General features: G+C 42.4%; 1 protein-coding gene, 1 long non-coding RNA gene and 1 pseudogene across 7 annotated transcripts in view; 1 reads left to right on the top strand and 2 right to left on the bottom strand.

Moving 5' to 3' along the window:
* The window catches only part of CLTRN (collectrin, amino acid transport regulator), a 47,503-nt gene extending 43,837 nt beyond the window's left edge, over nucleotides 1-3,666 (bottom strand). For 2 of the 5 annotated variants that reach the window (XR_003033388.2, XM_059883370.1), the window contains exon 1: nucleotides 3,056-3,666. Coding sequence is in view for 3 of the 5 variants with exons in the window: in XM_059883370.1 (XP_059739353.1) it covers nucleotides 3,056-3,269 (214 nt within the window). In the remaining 2 variants the exon portion in view is untranslated. Of the gene's footprint in view, nucleotides 1-2,793 lie in introns of all 5 variants that reach the window. The other 3 variants (XM_059883368.1, XM_059883369.1, XM_024987919.2) reach the window with 3 other exon arrangements.
* Nucleotides 3,667-3,698: 32 nt separating this feature from the next.
* LOC533597 (carbonic anhydrase 5B, mitochondrial-like) lies at nucleotides 3,699-18,899 on the top strand (annotated as a pseudogene).
* LOC101904527 (uncharacterized) overlaps nucleotides 5,337-26,872 on the bottom strand; it is a 108,620-nt gene continuing 87,084 nt past the window's right edge. For both annotated transcript variants that reach the window (XR_003033575.2, XR_003033574.2), the window contains exon 5: nucleotides 5,337-5,985. This is a non-coding gene — a long non-coding RNA (uncharacterized lncRNA). The remainder of the gene's footprint in view (nucleotides 5,986-26,872) is intronic.

Raw genomic sequence — 26,872 nt, 5'->3', positions numbered from 1 at the left:
AAGCTACCCTCATTCTGGTTGATACACAAAGTACATGAAATAATCAAAAGATCAAAGTTTTTGCCCTTGTGGCCAGTGACAATGACCTTGATCTTTCTACTGTATGAAATCATCAAAAACTTACAGTAAGAAATGTTTCTGAAGACTGCCTAAAAGACATAGATGTAAGACCTCTATTACTACAAATCGGAGATGCTAGATAAGTTTTTGCAACCACTCATTCATCCTGAACCCACAAAAGACATTGTTAATCTATTATAGAACGTTTTACTTCTGAGCCCGGACTCAATCACAAAACTCCAATGCAGTTATTCAGTCAGTCAACATGTGAGTTGAAACTTACTTGCCATCATGGGGAATAATGATCTTAACGCTGCCCTGACTAAGCCATACCATTAAGGGTCTGTGATCTCAAATAAACAGGAAAGTGTGGGTGGTTCACAGAATTGATTTAATAAACTGTGCTTTGTTACTGTGGCAACAGTTTACATTGAGGGGATCTGTATGAAATTCTTTAAGACACTTGCTTCCTACTTAGTTCATAGCATCCTTATGATGAGCAATTAGGATTTCCGTTGGGACTGAACATCAAGAAAAACTGTGCATCTCAAAAACAAACAAATGAAGCTGCAGGGCATTATGCTAAATGAAATAAGCCAGACAGAGGAAACAAATACCTTATGATCTCACTTATACGTAGAATCTAAAAATACACACACACAAACCTGAACTCACAGATTCAGAGAACAGATTGGGGGTTACCAAAGGCAGGGGGTACGGGGGAGCCTGGTGGGCTGCCGTCTATGGGGTCGCACAGAGCCGGACACGACTGAAGCGACTTAGCAGCAGCAGCAGCAGCAAAGGTAGGGGGTAGAGGTGGGTAAAATGAGTGAAAGTACTCCAAGTTAGGCTTCAACAGTACATGAACTTTCAGATGTTCAAGTTTGATTTAGAAAAGGCAGAGGAACCAGAGATCAAACTGCCAACATCTGCTGGATCACAGAAAAAGCAAGAGAATTCCAGAAAAACATCTACTTCTACTTTATTGACTATACCAAAGCCTTTGACTGTGTAGATCACAACAAACTGTGGAAAATTCTTCAAGAGATGGGAATACCAGACCACCTCCCCTGCCTCCTGAGAAATCTGTATGCAGGTCAAGAAGCAACAGTTAGAACCAGACATGGAACAACAGACTGGTTCCAACAGACTGGTTGGAAAAGGAGTATGTCAAGGCTGTATGTTGTCCCCTTACTTACTTAACTTATATGAAGAGTACATCATGCGAAATGCTGGGCTGGATGAAGCACAAGCTTGAATCAAGATTGCTGGGAGAAATATCAATAACCTCAGATACGCAGATGACACCACCCTTATGGCTGAAAGTGAAAAGGAACTAAAGAGCCTCTTGATAAAAGCGAAATAAGAAGGGGAAAAAGCTGGCTTAAAACTCAATATTCAAAAAACTAGATCATGGCATCCGATCCCACCACTTCATGGCAAACAGATAGAGAAACAATGCAAACAGTGACAGACTTATTTTGGGGGGCTCCAAAATCACTGCAGATGGTGACTGCAGCCATGAAATCAAAAGATGCTTGCTCCTTGAAAGAAAAGCTATGACCAACCTAGACAGCATATTAAAAAGCAGAGACATTACAACAAAGGTCTGTCTAATAAAAGCTATGGTTTTTCCAGCAGTCATGTATGGATGTGACAGTTGGAGCATAAAAAATGCTGAGTGCCAAAGAATTGATGCTTTTGAACTGTGGTGTTGGAGAAGACTCTTGAGAGTCCCTTGGACTGCAAGGAGATCCAACCAGTCCATCCTAAAGGAAATCAGTCCTGAATATTCACTGGAAGGACTGTGCTGAAGCTGAAGCTCCAATACTTTGGCCACCTGATGCAGAATTGACTCACTGGAAAAGACCCTGATGCTGGGAAAGAGTGAAGGCAGAAGTGGATGACAGAGAATGAGATGGTTGGGCGGCATCACCGACTCGACGTGAGTTTGAGCAAGCTCCGAGAGTTGGTGATGAACAGGGAAGCCTGGCATGCTGCAGTCCATGGGGTCACAAAGAGTCAGACAGGATTGAGCGACTGAACTGAACTTAATGAAAAGCTACAAACTTATTTATAAAATAAATAAGTCATAGGGATGTAATGTACAGAAAGGTGACTACAATTAACAATATTGTGTTGTATATCTGCAAGTTGCAAAGAGAGTGAATCTTAAAAGGTCTCATCACAAGAAAAAAATCTGTAACTATGTGTGGATGTTTATTAGATTTACTGTGGTGATCATTTCACAATTACATCAATACTGAATCATTATGTGTACCCCTGAAACCAATATATTGTAATATGTCAATTAAACCTCAATTTTAAAAAAAGAGGCATTTACCAAGTCCTTTTCCACCTATAACCCACCCCCTGACCACATCTTAGCTAATTTTCTCTTCAATTCTTGTCCCATCCAAACCCAAGCTGGGAAACCTCAGGCTAAAAGCTCCTTGAAGTCTCTCTTGGCACTGGAACATAGTACTCCACAAATACGATTTCAGTGCATGAATAACTGAACGGCTAATGGAAAGTGCCCTTACCCTAGAAGTGCCCATTCTGGACAGGAAGGGGGAAAAAAAAAAGCTGGTAATAACCTCTTCAATCTTTTCTCTGTGGACCCAGAATTGTAAATCGAGACAGTAAAGACCTCTCGAAGAAGGGGTCCACAAGCAGAAATCTAAGTGTGGTGTTACCTTCACAGGCCCTACACAGCAGGAGGGCACTAGGTACCTTAAAAAGTCGTCGAAGGAGACATTAGGAAGTAGAGGAGTGTGCTTAATCCATGCAGCCCGCTATTTAAACTCGGTTGGTGAGCTGGTAGGAACATAGTTTCAGTTGGTCCTCAGTTACCTTTCCTACCCGGTTTCTGCTCTTGGAGTTGTGGTGTTTGGAACCCGGAGAAATATGAAGCAAACCTATCTTTAGGGGAGAAGCAGAAACCTCCAAGTTCGTTTCACCCTCTAAAAGGCGCCAACATCTAGCTCTGAGAGACCTGGACGATTTCCTCCAGAAATTCGTAAGCTCCGCCCGCTTCTCTGAGGCTTCTCAAGATCAGGTTCCGCCAAGAAGGGGAGAGCAGGGGGCGTGGATCTGCCAAGAGTGTAACCAGAACTAGATGTCCTGGGAATCCAGGGAGTGGCCAGGACGGAATACAGGGAAACGCGCGTGCGCGGAGTTAGTGTGCTCAACGAGCACCTCAGGATCATGTGGTGCGGCAAGGAACTGAGGGACGGGCCTGGACCCGTGGGAAGGAGCGTCAGCGACGGCCACGTCGGGAGGGGAGTGGCCTAGGAGTAACACAGAGGCGTGACCGGAAAATGTTGGACTGAATCGGCACGTGAAGGGCGTGGCATAGTCGCTCCTAAGCGCAAGACAGTTGGTCGAGCCTGCGGGGTGTGAGCTCAGGCAGAGGGCAGATAAACTATCAGAGTGGAGGTAGAGACAGAAGCACAAAGGGAGTTGCGTGGTGTCAGCTCAACAAACATGACCCGAAGGGTCAAAAGAATGTGAAAGGATTCTGATCAGTGTCGGTGGGGAGGAGTGGCGTACGAGACGCATGTGACGTAACAGAAAGGCGGGCCCTGGTGTAGGCGGAGCGTAAGGACGTACCGTGAACGTGGCCGTGGATGGTCCGTAGGGGCGTGGCTTTGACGCTCTAAGGAGTGCGACAAACATGGTCCAGCTCCAAGGAAGGGTGGGTCCACGCGGAGGTCAGAGGCGGGACCAACTTACCGCGCAGGCTCCTTACCGCGGCTGGAAGCCCGGAGAAATGGCAGCAGCGGTACAGTCAGGGAGAAGAGCAGGTGAAGGGCTGGGCGGAGAAGACTTTCGGGCTCCAACACGGGGAGTGTGGCCGGGGGCGGGGGAGGACTTCCGGCTTCGTCGGGACGTGGGCGGAGCGCGCGGGGCCGTGACGTAGGATAAGCGAAATGACCTGTTGCGGCGTGAGGGGCGTATCTAGGCGACAGGGGGCGTAGACAAGATGGCCGCACGCATGATCCTCGCATCCTGGTGGCAAACAGGGGTTTCCGCTCTGGGAAATCTTCGGATAAGGTCGGGCGGTTAAGTGGAGCGTGGGCGCAGGGGAGCGTTACCTAGCAGAGAGAGCAGGAATCCTTTTCTACACATTACCATGCGCTGCAGTGGGCTCCGGACCCGGGATAGCTGTCGGCCCCTCTAGAGAAGGCCAGTCCCGGCGGGGCTTCTCTGTAGGATGGAGGAGAAAGCAGCAGGAAATCACTCCTTCCCTCATCTAATCCTGTTCCTCCGCTATGAGAGTCTCCAGAAAACCACACCCCTCTTTTGTGCATTTAAAAGAGTTTTGTGCATTTAAAAGTAGAAACAGGTGTCCCAGAGAGTTTGGGAAGTGAGGGGCTTGCAGTTTCAGTGATCGAGTCCTACCAAACTGGGATTCAGTCATATCTGCATTGTTGATCTTCTCCCTGATTATGCCAAGGGCTATGGACAGATTCACAACCACTCTCAGAGCAGAGGATCAGCAGCTATGTCTTGTGGCCATATCTAAGCCTTCTCTACTCCTCAGTTCTATTGTTTTTCTTTTGTGTCCAGTCCTGGAGCTAGAGGGGAAGAGTCTACCAAATATAGATGTTGTTGGTGGCTGTGATTCTTTGTGGCATGAGTTAAGAGCTACTGCTCTCAGACTTCTCTTGTGGTCCAGTTGCAGGGGGCACGGGTTCGATCCGTAGTCTGGAAACTAAGGTGCAGGGAAGCCAAAAAATAAAGTAAAAGCTACTGCTCTAAGGATGCTGGAAAGCCCTTGTAATTAATGTAATTTCCTCTTGTTTATTTTTGCTGAAAAGCTTGAAAAACGTGGGGAGATAACAAAGATGTGTTCACGATATGTTGAGTAGGATTCATTCTCTGTAAGCCACTGTAAACCACATTGCTTTCTGCTTCCCCTTTTTCCTTTGCTGACAACCTGGTCATCTCCACTGTGCTGTTTAAAATTCTTGATGGAATATGGAGGGAACTCGGGAATCTGGTGAAACCTTTCACCCTACCCATAAGCTGCCCCTGCACATCCCTCAGAACGGTCTCTATTCTCAGCCTGCATCGAAGTCCACAGCTTACCAAAGTTCATTCATCTGCTTTCCCCCCTCCCCGCTTAGTCTCCCTTCTGGGCCCTAATAAAGAGCTACACTGTTCCTGAGTATTTTGGAAATGAAAACCTTTCAACTTTCTAAGGCTTTCCTGATTTACTCAGAAATTTAAACTCAGTACCAGGTCTAAAATTCATCTAAAGGCCGCAAGAAGTTAAGAGCACCATTGCTGTGCTTGTGCACATCTGCCCTGATGTTCCTGGAGCTAGGCAAAAGGCTGCCACCACTTATACTTGGAGTACAATAAGAGTTGAGTTCCTTTTGACTAAATATGAATATTGAGGACATCTGATGGAAAGAGGGAAATTCCACTGGAGCAATTAGTTGCAGTGCGTTAAACAATTATAAACTTAACTTTTGATCCCATATTGGGATCATAATCTTTCTCAGTCAAGATAAGGAAACATATAATTAAAATTTCAGAGAATTGGAAAAGGCTATCTTCCTTTGTAAATCAGAAGGCAAAACGTCAACAGTCCATTTGATAAGAATCAAGAAATTTGTTTTCAACGTAATTAGAACCTTTAGTTGGGTTATTTTTTTCTGTTTTGCGAAGTATAAATGGTTTAATCAGGCAGAGTTTGAGAGCCAAGGCATTTAATAAATCAATCTACAAATTATTTTAAAAGGCTTTTGGAATCTATTTTCATTCATGGATTTCTGTCTGCAAAACAGCAGATAAGGAAGGTGTAAGTAAAATCTAAGAACATATATAAATAATCAATGATAGCAAAGGGGATGTAGCACAGAAAGCTTACCTTCCCTGGGGTCCATCCACGTCATGGGCACATCTTTCCTGTGCCTGTATAACAAAATACAGCTTGAGATTACTGTACATTTATACATTTCAGGATTCACCCATGGCCTAGTTAATAATGAGTATCAGTTTACTTTTAATGCTAAATTTTGCAGTTTATACTCTAGGTGCAAATTCATAAACATTTTTCTGATAAGGATCTTTCTGAAGCATATATCTTGACATAAATAATCTCTTGTATTGTTACAGGTATTGTAGCCTGTGCTGTGCTTAGTCACTCAGTTGTGTCTGACTCATTACGACCCCATAGGGTGCAGCCCATCAGGCTTTTCTGTCCATGGGGATTCTCCAGGCAAGAATACTGGAGTGGATTGCCATTACTTCGTAGAGGGTATCTTCCCAACCCAGGGATCGAACCCAGGTCTCCTGCATTGCAGGCTGATTCTTTACTGTCTGAGCCACTAGGGACGCCCTAGCATTAGCTAAATTTTCTATTGGGATTTCCCTGGAACCCTCCTTGCCCCTGACCTTTCATGCTCCCTTCCTTCCTTGATTGCATTTGACTTCCCTTTCTCTAGGCCTCCCTAATCACTCCATTTTGTTAGTCTCCCTCTAGATACCTGTTACCCCTGGGGGAGGGGATTTTGCTTCTTTTTCTAGCCTCACGTCTCCTGAGCAGCAGCGCTGCATTGCCAACTCTCCCTAGACCTCTGCTCTTGCCTGCCGCCGCCCCAGTACCTCAAATCCAGTAGGGTTAGCAATAAGAGCACCATCTTTCCCTCCTCGCCCGCTGTGCCCAGTTCTGTTTCTCTGTTCAGGGATTCATCCTCGTTCTACCATGAGGTAGACTATTCTACCATATTCTCTCACTTGAATTATTGGAATTTCATTTCAAACTCCACATACCCAAATCCAATCTACGGATTTCCCACCCAAAACCTTTTCCACACACAGCCTTCCCGTCTCAGTTCATGGCAACTCCATCCTTGCAGTTGTTTAGGCCAAGAATCTGCCAGTGTTCCTTGACTGCTTTCTTTCACATCTTACAGGCTGTGTCCCCAAGATACAGCCAAGGCCCAACCACTTCCCACCACGTCCACTGCAGCGTCCTTAGTTGTAGCCCCTGGATTATCCTGAATGGGGTCCCTGCTTCTTTCTTACATTCTGGTCATTTTCCAATAGGCCACCCTGAATTATATTTTTTAAATGTATATGAGATTAAATTCCTCCTCTACTCCAAAAACCTCATTGTGTTCCCATTTTGTATAGAGCAGTAGTTCCCAATCAGAGGTGACTCCTGTTCTCCTGGGGACATCTGCAATGCCTGAGGATATTTTGGGTTGTCACAGTTGGATGGAGGGTACCACTGGTATCTAGTAGGTAGAGACAAAGGATGCTTCTAAACATGCTACAGTGCAGAGACCAGCTCTTTACAACAGACTTATCTAGTCAAAAATGTCAACAATGCCTAAGCTGAGAAACCCTGAGAAAGAACCTTTACAATGGCCTAGATGTCTCCTTGATACGGCATCCGCTACCTCTGGACCTCATCTCCTACTACCCTCCTCCTGGTTTACTCCACTTCTACCATATTTACCTCCCCCTTCCCCATACAAACAATCTGAAGGATGTTTTCCACATGATCGGGACCTCTATTGTTTATGGCTTTCCTTCCTCTGTCCTTCTGCCTCTAGGTTATTAGATTTCTGCAAGCTGCTGGGGAGCTGATCAAGATTTTAAGCTAAAGATGGTGATGAGTCACCTGAGGGCCATTCTTCAAGCCTCTCCATGCAAGACACTGGAGAAGGTTCCAGATTCCGAGGTCCACGTCTGCAAGGCCTTGCAGCCTCTACACCTGCACTTACAAATCCTGGAACCGAGTCTGTGAGTACATGGCTTCCTGGACAGAGCGGAAGCCTGGTGGTTTCCTAAGAGTCATGTGTGTGGAGTGTGTGCAGCTCTGATGTCAGTGGCATTCCAGACTGGGATTAGATGCCTTGAGGAGAATACCCCATTGTTTCTCTGTTAAAATATGGGAAGTTTTCCCCCTAACTTTATTGAGCTACAGCTGACCTAAGTCTGAGGCACACATCATGATGGTGTACTCTGGAACATTCCATCCCTCATTAGAAATTGCGGAAGAGTTACTTGTAGCTGACCAACTGGCCCGTGTGTGGGAGGTGGCAGATGGTCTTCCCTGACTCCATGGCACTGCTGCCATTGGGTGCTCATTCCATGCTGTTGGGGCTGGACTGTGCACACAGATGTTGCATGGCATCCCTAACTGTCCCAAGACCTCCCTAAAGGTCTCCTGGAGGCAAAGTCACACTGGCACAGAACCCCTGGGATGATAGGAGAGGATAATGTGTGTGATGGTGGAGACATGAGTTTAATGCGCTGGTTAAGTGTATCTGCCAAATAGTTATTTTCTATATTTTCCACCATTCACAGTGAATTCACACAGTTTTCCAATGTTGGCTTGCTTCCAGATTGTAGGTTTCTCGACTTTTCCTCCTTGGGCTTACTCTCTCTGACCTTATTTGCACATTAAAAAAGGAATTTATGAGCAATGCCAATCTAGCTAAATCCATTGCCTTGAAACTGCTTCATAAATATATTTTTATTGTAAGTTTATTTTGTTTCTTCCATCATTGACTGTGTTCTCATTAAACCAAACTGGCCTGAGTCATAATAAATTTCTGGTTGCTGGGTGTGGCTTCCTACCAGCAAGCCCACATCCTCCCCAGAATGGCTTCTTCTCAACACTGGCACTTTGCGGTCTAAGGCTAAAAATGGGGAAAAAGCAGTCATATTTATCTAGTTACTAAATCTTGTGTGTGAAGGTATTCCTTATTTTCTTGTTTATATTTACAGAAAGTATTTACTTTTTTGTATTTACACAATGATGAAAGTAAATCAAGTATGCTCATGTCTTTAGGATAGTTTGCTCCTTTTAGTGCTGACAAAACCCCAAAAGTAGTGGCTTAGGTAGGTGGGGGAATTCTGTTTTTTTAATAAACATTATTTATATTTATTTTTATTTGTTTATTTGGGTTTTAGTTGCAGCACTCTGAATCTTTGGTTGCAACACATGGGATCCTTTTTGAACAGCATGTGGGATCTAGTTGGAAATTGGAAATGCAGGATCTTAGCCACCGGACCACCAGGGAAGTCCCAGGGGGACTTCTTTTGGTTAATTTCCCACATCAGATGAAATGTTCTTATTTGTTACTTACTAGAAGAAACAGGTGAGACTCACTGTTTGATTGTGGTTTTCACATATTACACTGTGCCTCCTTGTTTCACCCAAGAGAATGTTGGTCTTTGCTGCCCTGGGCCACTGAGCATGTCCTGTTTGGATATCCTGGTCCCTCATCATTTGGTTAGGAAGACAATACTCATTGATTCTGGAGTCTTAGTACCCCAGAGGAAGGCCAATACACTTGTGATCCAAGACCACTAGGGGTTAGTTAATGTTCAGAGTCCTTAGCGAGCGCCTCCCACACAGCGAGAACTCAGTACTGGCAGCTACCTCCAGTACCACAGTTGTCATGTCATCACCACCATCATCATGTCATATGCTCAGCAGCTCCCTCAGATGTCTGACCATTTTCAGGATCTGGGGAGCACAGCGAGGACTGACAGGAGGAGGAGGGTATGGCAGGTTGAGAAGCAGCGTTTCACCGGGGCCTGTGCCCTGTGCTCTACCTTCACTCCCCATCAGGCCCAGGCAATCACTGGTGTGAACTCAAACTGCCATTTGCTGTGATCTCAAGTTACAGACAGTAAACGTTGACAGTCCTAACCCTGCGGATTGGTAATATGATAAAATAAAGATAAAAGCCTGCACCAGTTACCCAAAATGAAAAGAAAATCAATTACATTTCATGTATCACCTACCTTAATTGAGCCTAATTTTTTGTCTGATAAAAAACATTTAGGTATGAGATCTTAGACCATTGGGAAATAGGTTTAATAATACTAATTTTTAATTTAATGAAATATAAATAATATCATCTAGAATGGAAATGGTACAGATTTGTTACTATTCTATTGATTCTTAACATTCGTGATCTCCCTTGTTTTAGACAGAAGAGGAACATTTATTTTTAAAACAAATTGGAATAGAATAGCAATGTATAAAATGTAGCTATTAGCCACATGTATGTATTTACATGTAAATAATGTATTCAGATCGTATGGCCACCTGTGGAAATTTTCATTAGCAGAGAAACTTCTATTTGACAGGACTGGTCTATATTATAACTGAACTATGTTAGAAAACTGTTCTATTATTTCTCTAATTAATTTTGAAGAACACTAATAAAGCCTGGAGAAAAGCTTGTTTTGCAGTGTCTTCACAAAGAATTCCATTATTCCCCTGATAATATGGGCTGGGATACCCAGACTATATTGTTTTCTATTAACTTTCAAATCATCTTGAGAAACAGTGGACACATTAAGAACCTTTTGGATTTTATTAACAGCCTCAGGGGTATCTGCAGCTACAGCGCCCTAGCAAATAGCCCTAAACCAACCACCAGGAAGCATGGGCCTTAGTCTGCTGTGGTGGTAACTACGTGTGATGATGTGGTTACCTGGGCTCAGTGTCAAAGTGCCTCTTACAGCCCTGATGCTCTAACAAGGCAGTCTGTGATTCTGTGACCATCCTCAACAAAGTCACATGGAGGGTCCCTGTGTACACCCTCACTGCAGTAGCCCTAGGCCCATTAGGATGGCATTCAATTTGATGAGGAAACAGCATATCTCAAGAAAAAGGACAGTACAGGGCAAGATACAGGAGAAAAGGTTAATGACAGTTTAAAGCAGTAATGTCCAAAAGATATATAATGCAAGCCACATGTACTCTTCTGATTTAATAGTCACACTAAGTGAAGGATAAAGAAACAGGTCAAATTCTGAGGTGGCACAGGGGTAGAGAATCTGCCTGCCAATGTAGGAGCCACAAGAGATGCAGGTTTGGTCCCAGGAAAGAACCCTCTGGGGTAGTAAATGGCAACCCACTCTAGTGTTCTTGCCTGGAAAATTCCATGGACAGAGGTGTATGGTGGGCTTCAGTCCATGGTGTCACAAAGAGACACAACTGAGCATGCACACATGTGCATAATATACTCAGTATATCCAAAATATTATCACTGTAACATGTAATCAATATAAAATTAGTGAGCTAGTTTACATGAGTAAGTCTTCAAAGCCCAGTGGGGTAGCCTATACCCTACATTTTCAGCACATCTCAGTCACTGACCAATGGGAGTAACCTGGCAAGGTTCTGGAATAGCGTGGAAGACCAGAGTTTGGGAAGGATGAGAAATAAAATTAGATGGGCATGGTGGGTTCCTAATATGAAAACCTTGGTGCCTGGACACAGAAGTTTGAATTTCACATAGTCTTTAACATGGGAACAACATAATAAAGGTGGTAATTTAGGAAAATTGATGGATGGCAAAACATAGTAGAGGGTAGTAATGTTGCAGGAAAGGGGACCCCTTCCAGGGCCCGAAACTGGGCTCTTGTCTAACTCTCGGAAATGAATTGTTTGAGGAGACACACGTGCTGACAAAGCAAGAGATTTTATTGGGAAAGGGCACCCAGGTGGAGAGCAGTAGGGTAAGGGAACCCAGGAGAACTGCTCTGCCGTGTGGCTCGCAGTCTCGGGTTTTATGGTGATGGGATTAGTTTCCAGGTGGTCTTTGGCCAATCATTCTAATTCAGAGTCTTTCCTGGTGGTGCATGCATTGCTCAGCCAAGATGGATGCTAGCGATAGGGATTCTGGGAAGTGGACGGACACACGGTGTCTCCTTTCAACCTTTCCCGAACTCTTCTGGTTGGTGGTGGCTTATTAGTTCCGTATTCCTTATCAGGATCTCCTGTCATAAAACAACTCATGCAAATGGTTACTATGGTGCCTGGCCAGGGTGGGTGGTTTCAATCAGTGTGCTTCCCCTAACAGTAAGAGAGGAGGAAAAGTGAGCAAAAGGACTTTTCTTCGAGGAAAAGTGTATGGTGTAGGGTCCTAAACTAGGCTGGTGGTCATGGGCTGGGCAAAGAAGAGATAAACCTCAAAGATCCTTAAGGAAAAAACAATGTGCTCAGCAGAGTAAAAGGAAATAAAGGTAAAACAGGAATGAACCTAAAAGGTTGTTGCTGATCCTTGAAAGACGCCAGGATTCTTGGCCTCCAGAGGAGAGGAATTTAATCCAGGGCCAGTGACGAGGCTTGACTGCTCAGAGCTTTTGTGTAATTAAGTTTTATTAACGTATAAAAGAGATAGAGAAAGCTTCTGACAGAGACATCAGAAAGGGGCAGAAAGAGTGCCCCGCTGCTAGTCTTTAGCAGGAAGTTATATACTTACTAGCAGGCTGCTAATAGAGAAAGGAAATGTCTTAAAACTGAGTGGCATCAGGCACATCACCCACAACATCCATTTTGAGATAACATTGGCACAAGGTGAGTCATCCCGGGCCCTAAAACGACTGATGTGAATCTTGAAGAAAGGCAGGTTTCCAAGTAAATACATAATCTCATTAACACAGCTTAAGAGAACATTTGCATGAGTAAAAACATACTGGTTTGTCAAGTGGGTTCTGAGTCTTAAGCAGAATAGACCTGAAGAAAGAGAGAGTCTAAGGTAAATACATAGTTCATTAACATAGCTTAAGAAAAACATTTCCATAAGAAAAACACATTGGTTAGCTCAAGGTTTGAGAAAAGTTTAGTTCGAACCAGGTGTTGTCATGGCAACACAGAATTTTAAAGGAAACCACCTTTTAATTTCATATAGAGAAGGGAAAAACATCTGACTCTTGTAGTTTGTTTCTTCCTGCTGCTTAAGAGAGAGAAAAAATGTCTGACACTTGCAGCCTATTTCCTCCGTTTGGGGGCCCCTAGCCTTCCTGCCTGTTATCCTCTCAAACCCGTCCCAGAATGGTCTTTATTTTGTACATTCAGTCCACAAGCAGTGGTTAAAAGCCAGCTAGGGGGAAACTAGAGGGGCAGCAGATAAGTATGCATACATGCATATAATTATCATTATACCTGTGGTAATAAACGTTTTGAAGGAAAAGATCAGAATGCAATGATTAATAAGAGGGGATTGTTTAAGAGGATAATCAGAGAGGTATGGAAATGACACTTGCTGAAGAGGCAAGAAGCCAAAAATAGGAGCCAAACCTGAACTGAATGAGGGGAAATTGATTTCTGAGGAGGAATAGGAATTAAGGGGCTAAGGCAGGCATGATGCTGAAAGACAGACACCTCAGAGGCAGGAGCTGAAGGTGGCACAAGCACAAAGTAAAGCACAGCCAGGACCAGTCAGGTACGTAAGGACTAAAGGCACGCACATCTTCACTATGGAGTCTAGACAGATTGTGTTGCTCTTAGCACATAAGTGAACTCTTCCTAATGACAGTGTGGTACCACCCCTTAAACCTTGGTTGACAGAATCACTAGCTCTGTTTATTTCATTTTCCCCACAGAAGAAGCTGGAAACACAGGCTCCATTAGAGCATATTATCACCTTCCTACTTGGAGGGAAAGTCTGAGCAATTAACCAAGAAATCATTTTAATTTCTACTTTGTTAGAATACAGGAAGAGAGAAGAGAACAAAAATGTTAATTTATCTTTAGTAAAACAAGCCCGGGCAAAAGCTGGCTTCACTAAGAGGATGGTCACCAAGGGTTCCCTGATAGTTGTAGGGGGTTGGGTTGTAGTTGTCTGGATTCCTAAAGGAGGAGGTGAGTGGGAGAAAGCCTGGAAGCTAAACTTGTGAACTGAAGGGCGTGAATTGATGAGTGTTATGACCATAAAAGAGCCACTGAAGGAACAGGCCTGGTTTCCTCAGGCTGCTGTTTGTGTGGGTGAGGGAGAAGATTCTAGGCATTTCCTGAACAAAGCGGGGGCCAATTAAAGGTGAAACAGGACATCGTCTTAGGGATCTGCTCATCATTCCCGTCTTCCCTAGTCTCCATGGGAGACAGACCCTCACCAGCTGGTTTTGAAGGGTGTGAATGCTTAAAGCCTCAGCCCCCCTCTGGGCATCTCAGGGGAAATGTCAGGTCTCTGCTGGCGGTCAGCTTTAAGACTGACTCAGGGCTGTTCTGAGGGTTTCTGGAAGCTTTAAAATAAACTAAAAACTAACCAAATACAGCTTTTTAACCCAACAATAGCATTTGGATAATCCATGCTCAGATGAAAGGGCATTTATCAAATTAGGAGCTACAGGGCACAATAAAGGGGGAAGAAGACACGGCTCCTGCCTGTAAGGAATCTGCATTCCAATCCAATAATAATATGATTATATGGTGCCAGTTCCCCTCATTTTTCACTTTAGATTTCGGAAACAGAAAGTTCTCCTGCTCTCAAGGAAGTTCTTGTTCTTCAGGAGTTACTTTATAGCGAGGGAGAAAACCCACAACGTTGGGTTCAGACCTCTCTAGAGAAGAGATGATCTGCAGTATGTGAAAAGCTGAGCAGAAAAAAGGGAATACCCTGAGTTTGCCTGTTGCTTTTGGCTCTAGACCAAGATTTCTCAACTTTGGCATTACTGATATTTGGGACCATATAATTCTTGTGAAAGCCCGTCCTGCTACTATGTAGCATGTTTAGCTGCATCTCTGGCCTCTAGCCACTAGATGTCAGTAGCACCCTCCTCCAGTTGGACAACTCAAAGTGTCTCCAGACATTGCCACATGTCCCCTGGGGTCCCCATAGCTCCCTCCCGTGAGAACCACTGGTCTAGAAACTGCCTTGGCATGCTCTGTGTCTCTTCTGCGGGCCACTTGTAGGATCCCGCTTGGGGCAGCTATCTCAGGAAGAGAACCATGTCCCATGTAAGAGGAAACCAGAGGCAAGCCTGTTTTTTTCTGACAAGTGGAGTACCAGTGACCCTGCCATGCACAGAGGGGTTTGACTGGGCTGCAGCTGCCTTGTCACTTTCTCAAATCCTCAGGCTCGTTCTCAGCGGTAGGATGAGGTACAGAGGGGCACTGGTCATGATTTATCTCAATTCATATTTTGTCTGGTTTTCCTGCTGGTCTTGGTTCTGCCCATCCATGCTGCTTCTAAAGGGCAGAGACCTGGACGACCCAAATTACGCACATGGAGTCTGTCCATCACATGTGCATAGCTCTCTTTATTATAAGGAATTTGTTGAGATTTCTCAGAGACTTGCCACAAAGACCTGGCGCTTGACTCTGGTAGAAAAATCAGCACCGGTGATGCCGTGGGAGACAGAGTGTGCGTGTACCCCTGAACTTACAGTGTCATAGCTACGCAAGTGACAGACAGAACTCCAGGGACCTTAGCAATGCTAGCGTCTGGCCAGGCTTTGCAGGATGTCTGCCTAATCCTCACAGCTGGCTCCTATAAGAGGTGAACTCAGAGGACACACCTCCGTGGGCCCATATGATCCCCGAGGTGAGGACTCCAGCTCGTGGGCCTCTCCATGACAGCCCCGATGTGCTTTCTCCTAGTGCACCCGCTCTGGGAGAAAGTGGACCTGGCCCCGGCGGGTGAGCGCCAGTCGCCCATCAACATCCGGTGGAAGGACAGTGTCTACGATCCTGGCTTACAACCGCTCACCATCTCTTATGACCCGACCACCTGCCTCCACGTCTGGAATAACGGGTACTCTTTCCTCGTGGAATTTGAAGATTCTGCAGATAAATCAGGTGAGAGCCAGACCCGTGGTCTCATCCGGAGTTAAAAGGACAGCTTCATGTCAGCACAGGCCACATCGCACAGCCCCGGGAAGTCTCTTGGTAGCTGTGGTATGGGACTCATTGGACTTACTTCTTTTTTTCATTGTGAAATACACATGACTTTACCATCTTAGCTTTTTTTTAAGTGTACAGCTCAGTAGTATTAACTACATTCACACTGTTGTACAACCATCACCACCATCCATCCCTATAACTGTGTACCTATTAATAACTGCTTATTTTTCCCCTCCCTCCAGCCACTGGCAATGAACATTTTACTTCTGTTTCTATGAATTTTGACTATTGGGTGCCTCATTTAAGTGGAATCATACAGTATTTGTCTTGTAATGAGTGAATGAGTTCATTGAGCATAATGTTTCAAGGTTCATTCATATTGTAACATGTATAAGAATTTCACTCCTTTTAAAGAGAAATAATATTCCATTGTATGTACAGTTGATCCTTAGACAACATGGAGGAGCACCAACCCTCTACAAAATTGAGAGTCCAAGTAAACCTTAAAGCCAGCCCTCCGTATCTGCAGCACCTCTGTGTCTGCAGAGTCACGCAGCTGCAGATTATGTAGTACTGGAATATTTACTTAAGGAAAAAAATCCACGTATAAGTGGACCTGTGCAGTTCAAACCCATGGTGTTTAAGGGTCAGCTGTATATACCACATTTTGTTTATCTCTTCATCCATTCGTGGCAGCTGCCTTTTGGCTATTGTAAATAATGCTGCTGTGAACATGGGTGTACAAATATCTTTTCAGGATGCTGTTTTCAATTCTTTTGAGTATATACCCAGAAATAGGATTGCTGGATCCTCCTTGGACTTCTTTGAGCGTACTTTTTTCATTTTTATGAAAGTATCTCTTTTCATTTTTATTCATGTTTCCATCTTCTAGAATAAGTAGTATTTTCTGTTAATACATATATCTCTGTGTATAGGTTGTATTACTGATGTAGAAAATAGGGCATGAAGTTTAAACTTTGCTAGAAATTTATTTCCTGTGTGTGTTGAATATGTGGTAATCCTCTGCTAACTGACTTGACAAATAACGTTTATGTTAAAGAGCAATATTACTTAGTCAGATTTATGCATGGGTTTTTAAAAAAAAAATACATACTACAGTACTATATCATCCGTTTTTGGTTGAATCTACAGACGTGGAACCAAGGATGAGGAAAACCAACTGTAAAATTAAATATGCTGATTTTCAACTGTGAGGTGGCTGGCACCCCTAACCTGTGCGTTATTCAAAGGTCAACTGTACAGAGCAAAAGGCTAGTCAGGCAAGAAAAAGATTTGGTCACCCAGCAACATGTATTTTGTCATTCATTGATTTATTTATTGATTCAACATTTACTAAGTGCCAGTCATGTGGCAGACATGGCACTAAGTGCTAGGAATAACAACTCCATTCTTGGCCTCCCAGAATTCAAAGACTAGTGAGAGAAACACACAGTAAATTAGAATTATACAGCAAATATGATTTGAAAAAGAGTTTCTAAAAATACTGTGGGACCACAGAGGAGGGTGTGATATAGACTGTTCAGAGGAGTGTATGGTGATTTCACTAAGGAGGGGACATTTGTGTTGGGTATTGAAGGATGAATAGGCGTTTGCCAAGAGGATTAGAAGGGCATTCCACACTGAAGGAAAATCATGTGCAGAAACAGATGTTAGAAAGTGTCCAAAACCCAGTGTGGCCAACATGAGAGTGTATGCTGTGGGGATAAGCAGGAAGAATGGTGACCACTGAAGATTAAGAGGGTAGATGGAAGGCAGTCTTCTGACTGCCTAAAAATAACACTGGTTATTTTTAAACAAAAGAATGGTATAGTATGATATCATCTAAATAATTGGTCAGTTGCTTCATTTTTTTGACGTTAACCCAGGCAACAGTACAAGATTAATCTACATGGGAGATGATGGGAGCCTGTGGCAATCAAAGGAGAGAAAGCAAGTTTTAACAAGCATTTTAAAAATAAAAGCAACAAATAAAAATAAAAGAACTTGGAGTCTTCTTCAAATGAGAAGAAGGCAAAGTTAACCGTGATCTTGTGGTGTCTCACTTGGGAGTCTCTGGGGTGGCAATGCCAGAAAGTTCATGAATGATGGACAATGGATAATTTGTAGGGAAAAATAGGGAGCATGTAAGAAAATAAAATTTCTTCTTACAACTTTTCTGCTAATTTAATTTTAAATGTTACATTAAAAATAGAAACACATTTCAACGGTTATGCCTCAGAAAAGGAATGTGTCTTCAATTCCTGTCTAATTCCCATAGGAAGAATCTGTTTCTCTCAAGACAAGCATCTTCTCTCCTTTTGATGCAAATGAGTTTTGGATTTTAGTATTTCCTGCAGATCAAGATAAGAATGAATAAATACTGATCCCTCACTGAAATGTTACTCATTTTACTATAAAATTTTTAAAATGTTTCTCCCCAGATAAATCCTTTATTCAAAGTAATATTAATTGCTGCTCCATTAATTGCATAAGTTTCTTCCTATTCTTTGTTTCTATCTCATTTTGCATCATATTGTCATGTTTTTACCAGTGGCTTTATTTTAGGTAAGGAAACATGTTTAAATAGTATAGGCTGAATAAGGCTACCAACTTATTTTGGAGTGATCCTATATGATCAGGCACTAATTCGTTTAATGGTGTTTCAGCTGCACTTGGTACATCAGAATGCAATCCAATTTGAAAGGTTTGAGGGTGCAGCAACTGGAAGAAGATGGTTTGGCTATGGTAGGAATATTTTTAAAGGTAAAAAAATCTTACCAAGTTTAAATTATGTGTTGCATTCTAGAATGAAAAGATAAAACATTAGATATTGTTATTTACTTTAAGAATATGGGGATCAATACATTGGTATGATAAACAATGGTTAAAAGATTGTTAAGAATATATTTCAAATGGTATAAAACTAGGCTGTCCAATATGGTAGCCACAGGTCATGTATGGCTGTTGAGCACTTAAAATGTGGCTACTGTAAGTGAGGAAATGAATTTTAAATTTTATTTTAATCAATTGTCATTTAAATTTAGGAACTGACAATTCAGTTATTGGAAAAGTTTAGAATGTCTGGAACAGCTTGGGTATGTTATATACATTTTCAAGTGTAAAATATACAACTCAAGTGTAAAATATACAAATCAAGTATTTCTGATAAAAATTTAGCATACAAATTCACATGTGCTATATGTATTAAAATTAAGTTCACTTATGTTTTGTTTCTTTTTTAACTTTTTTAGTACGACTTCTAGAAACTTTAAAATTACCTCTGTGGTTTGCATTATATTTCTATTTTTAAGCACTGGTATAAAAGGATAAAAGGAGATAATAATAAATACCAGTTAAAAATGTGAAATTTGTTAAGAATATATTTTAAATGGAGTAAAAAGATAAAGGCAAACAACTATGAGAAATGATCAGGAAGGGAACTAACATTTATGACAGTTGCTGAGTGCTTCGTTTATCTCCCATAGAAGGCTCTCTGGCAGACCCTCATCTCCATGTTTTAGATGAAGAAAGTAAAGCTCAGTGAAGTTAAATGCTTTCCTGCCAGGTCACTCAGCAACTGGAGAACTGGATTGGAGCTCTACAGACCATACTCTACACAGGATCTCTGAGCTCCTACAGGTTCCACAGGTGCAGGCCTCCTGCAAGCTCCCTGCCTTAGTCCACTGTGGATGCTGAGTGTTTAAAGGGTACCCAGGTTTTATTTTAATCAGGTGTGGTAAAACACACAGACATGGAAATGGCTATCATGGAGGAAGAATTTTATTGTACTCACAAATACCTGAAAAGAAGAGACATGGCATGCCATGTGGGGACACATGGGGAATCTCCACGGGTGGTCAGGAGGCAGAGAGAGCAGGGGAATACATGGACAGAACCTCTGTTGTGGTTTCCATGGGAAGGAATGGGTAAGACAACATAAGCAGGTTTAGGATTGGCCACTTTGGATAATTTCATCAGGCTCTGGGCATAGAGGCTTTCCCTAGTTGTCTGGTATGTGGCCCTGGGGTTATTAGGGCAAAGGAATAGTGACTTACAGTGTAAGAACCCCAAAAAGGAAGTAGTCTGGGTCTGATTGGCTGGTTTGCATATGAAAGGTGTGCTCCCTGTTGTTCTCTCTAGCAATTAACTAACTCTGGGAGAGGTGATCCCTCTAGCATTAGCAAGACCTCAGCTATCAAAGCATAAAATATAGAAACCGGAAAACATGGTTATTGCACTAAGGCTTCTCAGGACTCAGGGGCCTGAACTGAAAGCTGCGCCTTACTGTGCTCTGGTTTGCCCTGAGAGCTTCAGCCTCCAGAGCCCCTGTGTGCCAAGCACCAGTGAGACCCAGAGAAGGAAGCTGATGGAGTAAAAGGACACCTTTTCCTTTTCCCAGACGATGAGTTGCAGCCTATCAACAAACAGCCTGCTCATTTGTTTTGTCCACTTTCATTCAGTGATGTTTATAACATTCTGAATTGTATGGCTGAGTCCCTTTGATGTGCACCTGAAACTCTCACAACATTGTTAACTGGCTATACTCCAATACAAAATAAAAAGTTAAAAAAAATACACACAATATAAAATGTAAAAACATAAAGAAATTATCAATTTAATTGCAGTTCCAGTACTGTGGATTGCTTTTAGGTAGTCACCAATCTGATTTTAATTTACATTCTGTTACAATTCTAGAGTGAGATGTCAGTTGTTTTTAATATTTTCTCATTCATTGTTCTTTAGTTAGGCAAACATCATAAAGAGCTACAGAAACTGAGTATTTTGCCATCAATTAAGCACAAGGTAATTTTTCCCCTCTAAATCACTTGAGATATACTTTATGTTTCAATCTCTGAGTGGAGACAATAACAGCGCACTTTGAATTGGGACATGTAACTCACCACAGTGTAACTGAGGTTCTCTTTGAAAGTCGCCCCTTAAGACAACTTGCCATTTATGATGCTTCTGTTGAGAGAGACCTTGGCCCTGGGACACTCTGCAGGGGACAGAAGTGATCCTGTTGGTGGGCACAGATGGCTCTGCTTTGGGTGCCATGCCACTGAGCACTCAGGAACTCAGAAGCATAACGAGTCCCCTTCTCGGCCCCAACCCCTGCTCCTTCTCAGTCCTTGTGCAAATCCTCAGGGCAGCCTTCTGGAGTCTAGCTACCCTCCCACAGGCAGGGAGCAGAGAAAAGTTTGATAGACACTTGGTTTCTCCAGCTTTACAGAACAATTGCCCACATCTTTCAGGGTGGATACCTCTGTCTACCCCAAAGATTAATTTACATTGCATTTTAGAAATGAGAATTCCATTAGTTTCTCTTGAAAAAGAGAGGCCTTCTTATTTACGCACCAGCTACCACCTAACACCTCCCACTGAGGACTATACAAGTGTCAGTTATGTCTCAATTTTTTTTAAAAAAGTCAGTTATATCTAAACTTTAAAAAGAGAGATACGTAGTTAATTACAGGAGCAAAGCATGGGCATGATGCTGTCCTAAGGTGTCCGGAGGTAACTGGAGCTCCTCTGGACCACTGCTGGTTCCCCAGATTCCCCTGGTACCATCACCTCATCATCCAGTTCCTGAGTGGTTTTCACCACAAAGAGATGCCCTTGTGGATTATTTGATTCTTCCTGCCTGATGCTCACCTGCCTGGATTACAGGACCTATTCAGGGTCCCTGACTAACCTGCCACTCTCAGAATCTGTCACCTGGAAGCAGCCCATAAGAGGTAGATCATGAACAGGTATGTTCTTCTTACATTTCTATATTAAGAAATTCTAGTCTGCCCCTTTAACACAAGGCTGGGCTCAAACTTTGACATCACTTTTTAACATCTTATAATGCTTCTGCTGCTGCTGCTGCTGCTCCTAAGTCACTTCAGTCATGTCCGACTCTGTGCAACCCCATAGACTGCAGCCCGCCAGGCTCCCCCATCCCTGGGATTCTCCAGGCAAGAACATTGGAGTGGGTTGCCATTTCCTTCTCCAATGCGTGAAAGTGAAGTCGCTCAGTCATGTCCGACTCTTAGCGACCCCATGGACTGCAGCCTACCAGGCTCCTCCGTCCATGGGATTTTCCAGGCAAGAGTACTGGAGTGGGGTGCCATAATGCTTCTACATTTTTAAAAAAAATATGCTAACACCTTGTCTCAGTTTGGACATATATTTGGAGAGTCCAAAAACACATTCAACAAAATCACCATCTATTGTTTTAAAAATAAAATGGAAATGAAAGAATTCCCTAACCTAATAAAGTAGATTAATATCAGCTCAAAAGTAAATAGTATGCCTAATGTGGAAAGGATATCTACTAACGACACTATTATTAGCATACTAAATGTTCAATTGAATTAAATTCTGGTAGTAGCCAATAAAATTAGATCAAAAAATATAAAGGAAATTACAAAAAAGTGGAGTGCCATGTTAATTTATAGAAGTCAATTCCTTTGACATATAAAATCACAGAAGACATAATGGAAGAAAGAACCCTACTTACAATGCAAACTAAAAAACTAAAATACCTTGCAATGAATTTAACATAAAATGTTAACCAAAACAACTGTAAAACATTCCTAAGGCACACAAAAAAACTTGAACTAATACAATCCATACCATTTTATTGAATAGGAAGACATCATAAAGATGCCTTTGATGTCACTTCTCCTTAAATGCTTACTCTTGATAAATTGCTTTCCATTAATTTTATGTGGTCCCAATAAATATACCAACAGTAACATTATGGGAGGCTGTCCTGTGCACTGTAGGATGTTTAGCAGCATCCCTGGCCTCTACTCACTGGATGCCAGTAATAGCCCAAAGTACTGACAACCAAAAATGTCTGCGGGCTTTTTTTAATGTCCACTGCAAACTCAACCCTGGTTGAGCACCACTGATATATGCTAATCTCCAATATTAGCTGACCAATGAAATCCTTTACCTCTTGGTGCCTGAAAGAAACCTAAGTCTAAGAAATTGGATTTAATTAATCAACATGTTGATTTACCAGTAAAAGCATGTGAGTGACTCATAAGTACCTTTAGCTCACTAGCAGAAAACCATAGATTGTTGGAGGGTCTTTGTTGGGAAGGATGCATAGAATTGGAATCCAAGACAGTGTTGTGAGTATCAGTGGGTCCAGCCCTTCTAAAGCAGCATTTGGAAGTGTTTCCTTGAACATACTAGGGCCACCAGAAACACACACAAATGGTGAGGCAGTTCTTCAAAGCCTCCTTTGTCACCTTTTAATTCTAGTTCTCTTGCTTTTTCTACCACATCTGCAGCTGCTTCCTCCACTTAAGCAAAGAACCTCTCTAAGTTATCCCTGATGATTGGAATCAACTTCTTCCAAATTCCTGTGAATGTTGATATTTGGACTTCTTCCTATGAATCATGAATGTTCTTAATGGCATCTAAATGGTGACTCCTTCCCAGAAGGTTTTGAATGACTATGCCCAGATCCACCAGAGCAATCACTATGACAGCTCTAGCCTGATGAAGTGTATTTCTTAAATAATACGACTTGAAAGTCTAAATTACTCCTTGGTCCATGGGCTGCAGAATGGATGCTTTGTTAGCAACACTGATCTTGTTATATATCTCCATCAGATCTCTTGGGTGACCAGGTGCATTGTCAATGGGCAGTAATATTTTGAAAGGAATCTTTTCCTGAGCAGTAAGCCTCTAGGCTTAAAAAAACATCCAGTGAACCATGTTGTAAAAAGATGTGCTATTATGCAGGCTTTGTTCTAAGGGCCTTGGAATTTTCAGAATGATAAATGAGCATTGGCTTCAACTTTGAGTCACCAGTTAATTAGCTACTAACAAGAAAGTCAGTCTGTCCTCTGAAACTTTGAAGGCAGGGACTGACTTCTCTCTAGCTATGGAAGTCCTGGGTGGCATGTTCTTCCAATAAAAGGTTGTTGCATCTACACTAAAAATCTGTTGTTTAGCATAGCCACCATCATTAATTACCTTAGGTCTTCTGGAGAACTTGCTATAGCTTCTACATCAGCATTTGCTCCTTCACTTTGCACTTTTATGTCACACATATGGCTTCTGTCCTCAAACCTCATGAACCAACCTCTGCTAATTTCAGACCTTCCTTCTGTAGCTTCCTCACCTCTCTCAGCCTCCACAAATTAGAATCAGGGCCTTGCTTGGATTAGGCTTTGGTTTAAGGGAATGCTGTGGCTGGTTTGATATTCTATCCAGACCACTGAAACTCTCCACATCAGCAATAAAGCTGTTTCACTTTCTTATCATTTGTGTATTCACTGAATTAACACTTTTAATTTCCTTCAAGAACTTTTCCCTCACATTCACAACTTGGCTAACTGGTGTAAGAGGCCTAGCTTTCAGCCTGTCTCAGCTTTCAACATGCTTTCCTCACTAAACTCAATCATTTCTAGCTTTTGATTTAAAGTGAGATACATGACTCTTTCACTTGAACACTTAGAAGCCACTGTAAGGTTATTAATTAGCCTGATGTCAATAGTCTTGTCTCAAAGAAGAATGGAACTGGAGGAATCAACCTACCTGACTTCAGGCTCTACTACAAAGCCACAGTTATCAAGACAGTATGGTACTGGCACAAAGACAGAAATATAGATCAATGGAACAAAATAGAAAGCCCAGAGATAAATCCACGCACATATGGACACCTTATCTTTGACAAAGGAGGCAAGAATATACAATGGATTAAAGACAATCTCTTTAACAAGTGGTGCTGGGAAAACTGGTCAACCACTTGTAAAAGAATGAAACTGGACCACTTTCTAACACCATACACAAAAATAAACTCAAAATGGATTAAAGATCTAAACATAAGACCAGAAACTATAAAACTCCTGGAGGAGAACATAGGCAAAACACTCTCTGACATACATCACAGCAGGATCCTCTATGACCCACCTCCCAGAATATCAGAAATAAAAACAAAAATAAATGGGACCTAATTAACCTTAAAAGCTTCTGCACATCAAAGGAAACTATCAGCAAGGTGAAAAGACAGCCTTCAGAATGGGAGAAAATAATAGCAAAGGAAGCAACTGACAAACAACTAATCTCAAAAATATACAAGCAACTCCTACAGCTCAACTCCAGAAAAATAAATGACCCAATCAAAAAATGGGCCAAAGAACTAAATAGACATTTCTCCAAAGAAGACATACGGATGGCTAACAAACACATGAAAAGATGCTCAACATCACTCATTATCAGAGAAATGCAAATCAAGACCACTATGAGGTACCATTTCACACCAGTCAGAATGGCTGTGATCCAAAAGTCTACAAATAATAAATGTTGGAGAGGGTGTGGAGAAAAGGGAACCCTCTTACACTGTTGGTGGGAATGCAAACTAGTACAGCCACTATGGAGAACAGTGTGGAGATTCCTTAAAAAACTGGAAATAGAACTGCCTTATGACCCAGCAATCCCACTGCTGGGCATACACACTGAGGAAACCAGAAGGGAAAGAGACACGTGTACCCCAGTGTTCATCGCAGCACTGTTTATAATAGCCAGGACATGGAAGCAACCTAGATGTCCATCAGCAGATGAATGGATAAGAAAGCAGTGGTACATATACACAATGGAGTATTACTCAGCCATTAAAAAGAATACATTTGAATCAGTTCTAATGAGGTGGATGAAACTGGAGCCTATTATACAGAGTGAAGTAAGCCAGAAGGAAAAACACCAATACAGTATACTAACGCATATATATGGAATTTAGAAAGATGGTAACAATAACCCTGTGTACGAAACAGCAAAAGAGACACTGATGTATAGATCAGTCTTATGGACTCTGTGGGAGAGGGAGAGGGTGGGAAGATTTGGGAGAATGGCATTGAAACATGTAAAATATCATGTATGAAACGAGATGCCAGTCCAGGTTCAATGCACGATACTGGATGCTTGGGGCTGGTGCACTGGGACGACCCAGAGGGATGGTATGGGAAGGGAGGAGGGAGGAGGGTTCAGGATGGGGAGCACATGTATACCTGTGATGGATTCATTTTGATATTTGGCAAAACTAATACAATTATGTAAAGTTTAAAAATAAAATAAAATTAAAAAAATAATAAATAAAAGCTCCCCCCCCCCAAAAAATAAAAATAGTCTTGTCTCAGGAAATAGAAAGGCCTGAGGAGAGGGAGAGAGATGGGTAAAAGGTGGTTGGTGGAGCAGTCAGAACACACAATATTCACCATTAAGTTTGTCATCTTTTATGGGCATGGTCTATGGAGCTCACACCCCAAATTCCAACAGTAACATCAAAGATCACTGATCATAGATCACCACAACAAATAAAAAAATAATGAAAATGACTGACACATTGCAAGAATTACCAAATGTGACACAGAGACACAAAGTGAACAAATGCTGTTGGAAAAATGGTGCTGATAGACTTGCTTGATGCGGGCTGCCATAAAACTTCCATCTGTAAAAAACTCCCATAAAACCTCAATTTGTAAAAAAAAAAAAAAACACGCAATAAAGTGAAGCACAAGAAAAGGAGGTCTGCTTGTATTGGGTGGACCACGTGGCGAGGGGGTGTTGAGGAACAGAGTTTGCTCAAGATAAACTGCTGCTGCTAAGTGCGTGAGTCGTGTCCGACTCTGCGACCCCATAGACGGCAGCCCACCAGGCTCCCCCGTCCCTGGGATTCTCCAGGCAAGAATACTGGAGTGGGTTGCCATTTCCTTCTCCAGTGCATGAAAGTGGAAAGTGAATTCACTCAGTCGTGTCTGACTCTTCAAAACCCCATGGACTGCAGCCTACTAGGCTCCTCAGGCCAGGGGATTTTCCAGGCGAGAGTACTGGAGTGGGGTGCCATTGCCTTCTCCACAAGATAAACGAGTGGCAGCTAAAACCAGAAAGAGTATTTCTGTCTCCCTTCAAAGAAGATAAGGTTGAAAAGCCAAGGCTCAAGAACAGCCAGATAAACAATAAAGGACACACAAATATGATTTCAAGACGGGACAGAGTTGATGATTGGGGAATTGCAACTGTCGTGTAATCAGTGTAGATTAGCCCTGAAGAAACTGCAGAATTGCTGCAACAATTTTAGTGGGCGTTGCAGCATAGTGAGACTGGTGGGCTTTGGCATCAAGGACATCTGGTTTAAATACTGATGCCCTTACTTTCTAACTGGTCTCTTTTTTATCTGCCATGTGATAGCAGAAA

The sequence above is a fragment of the Bos taurus genome, chromosome X (assembly GCF_002263795.3).
Source record: "Bos taurus isolate L1 Dominette 01449 registration number 42190680 breed Hereford chromosome X, ARS-UCD2.0, whole genome shotgun sequence".
Taxonomy (NCBI): Eukaryota; Metazoa; Chordata; class Mammalia; order Artiodactyla; family Bovidae; genus Bos; species Bos taurus.
This window is presented reverse-complemented; position numbering and strand designations above follow the sequence as displayed.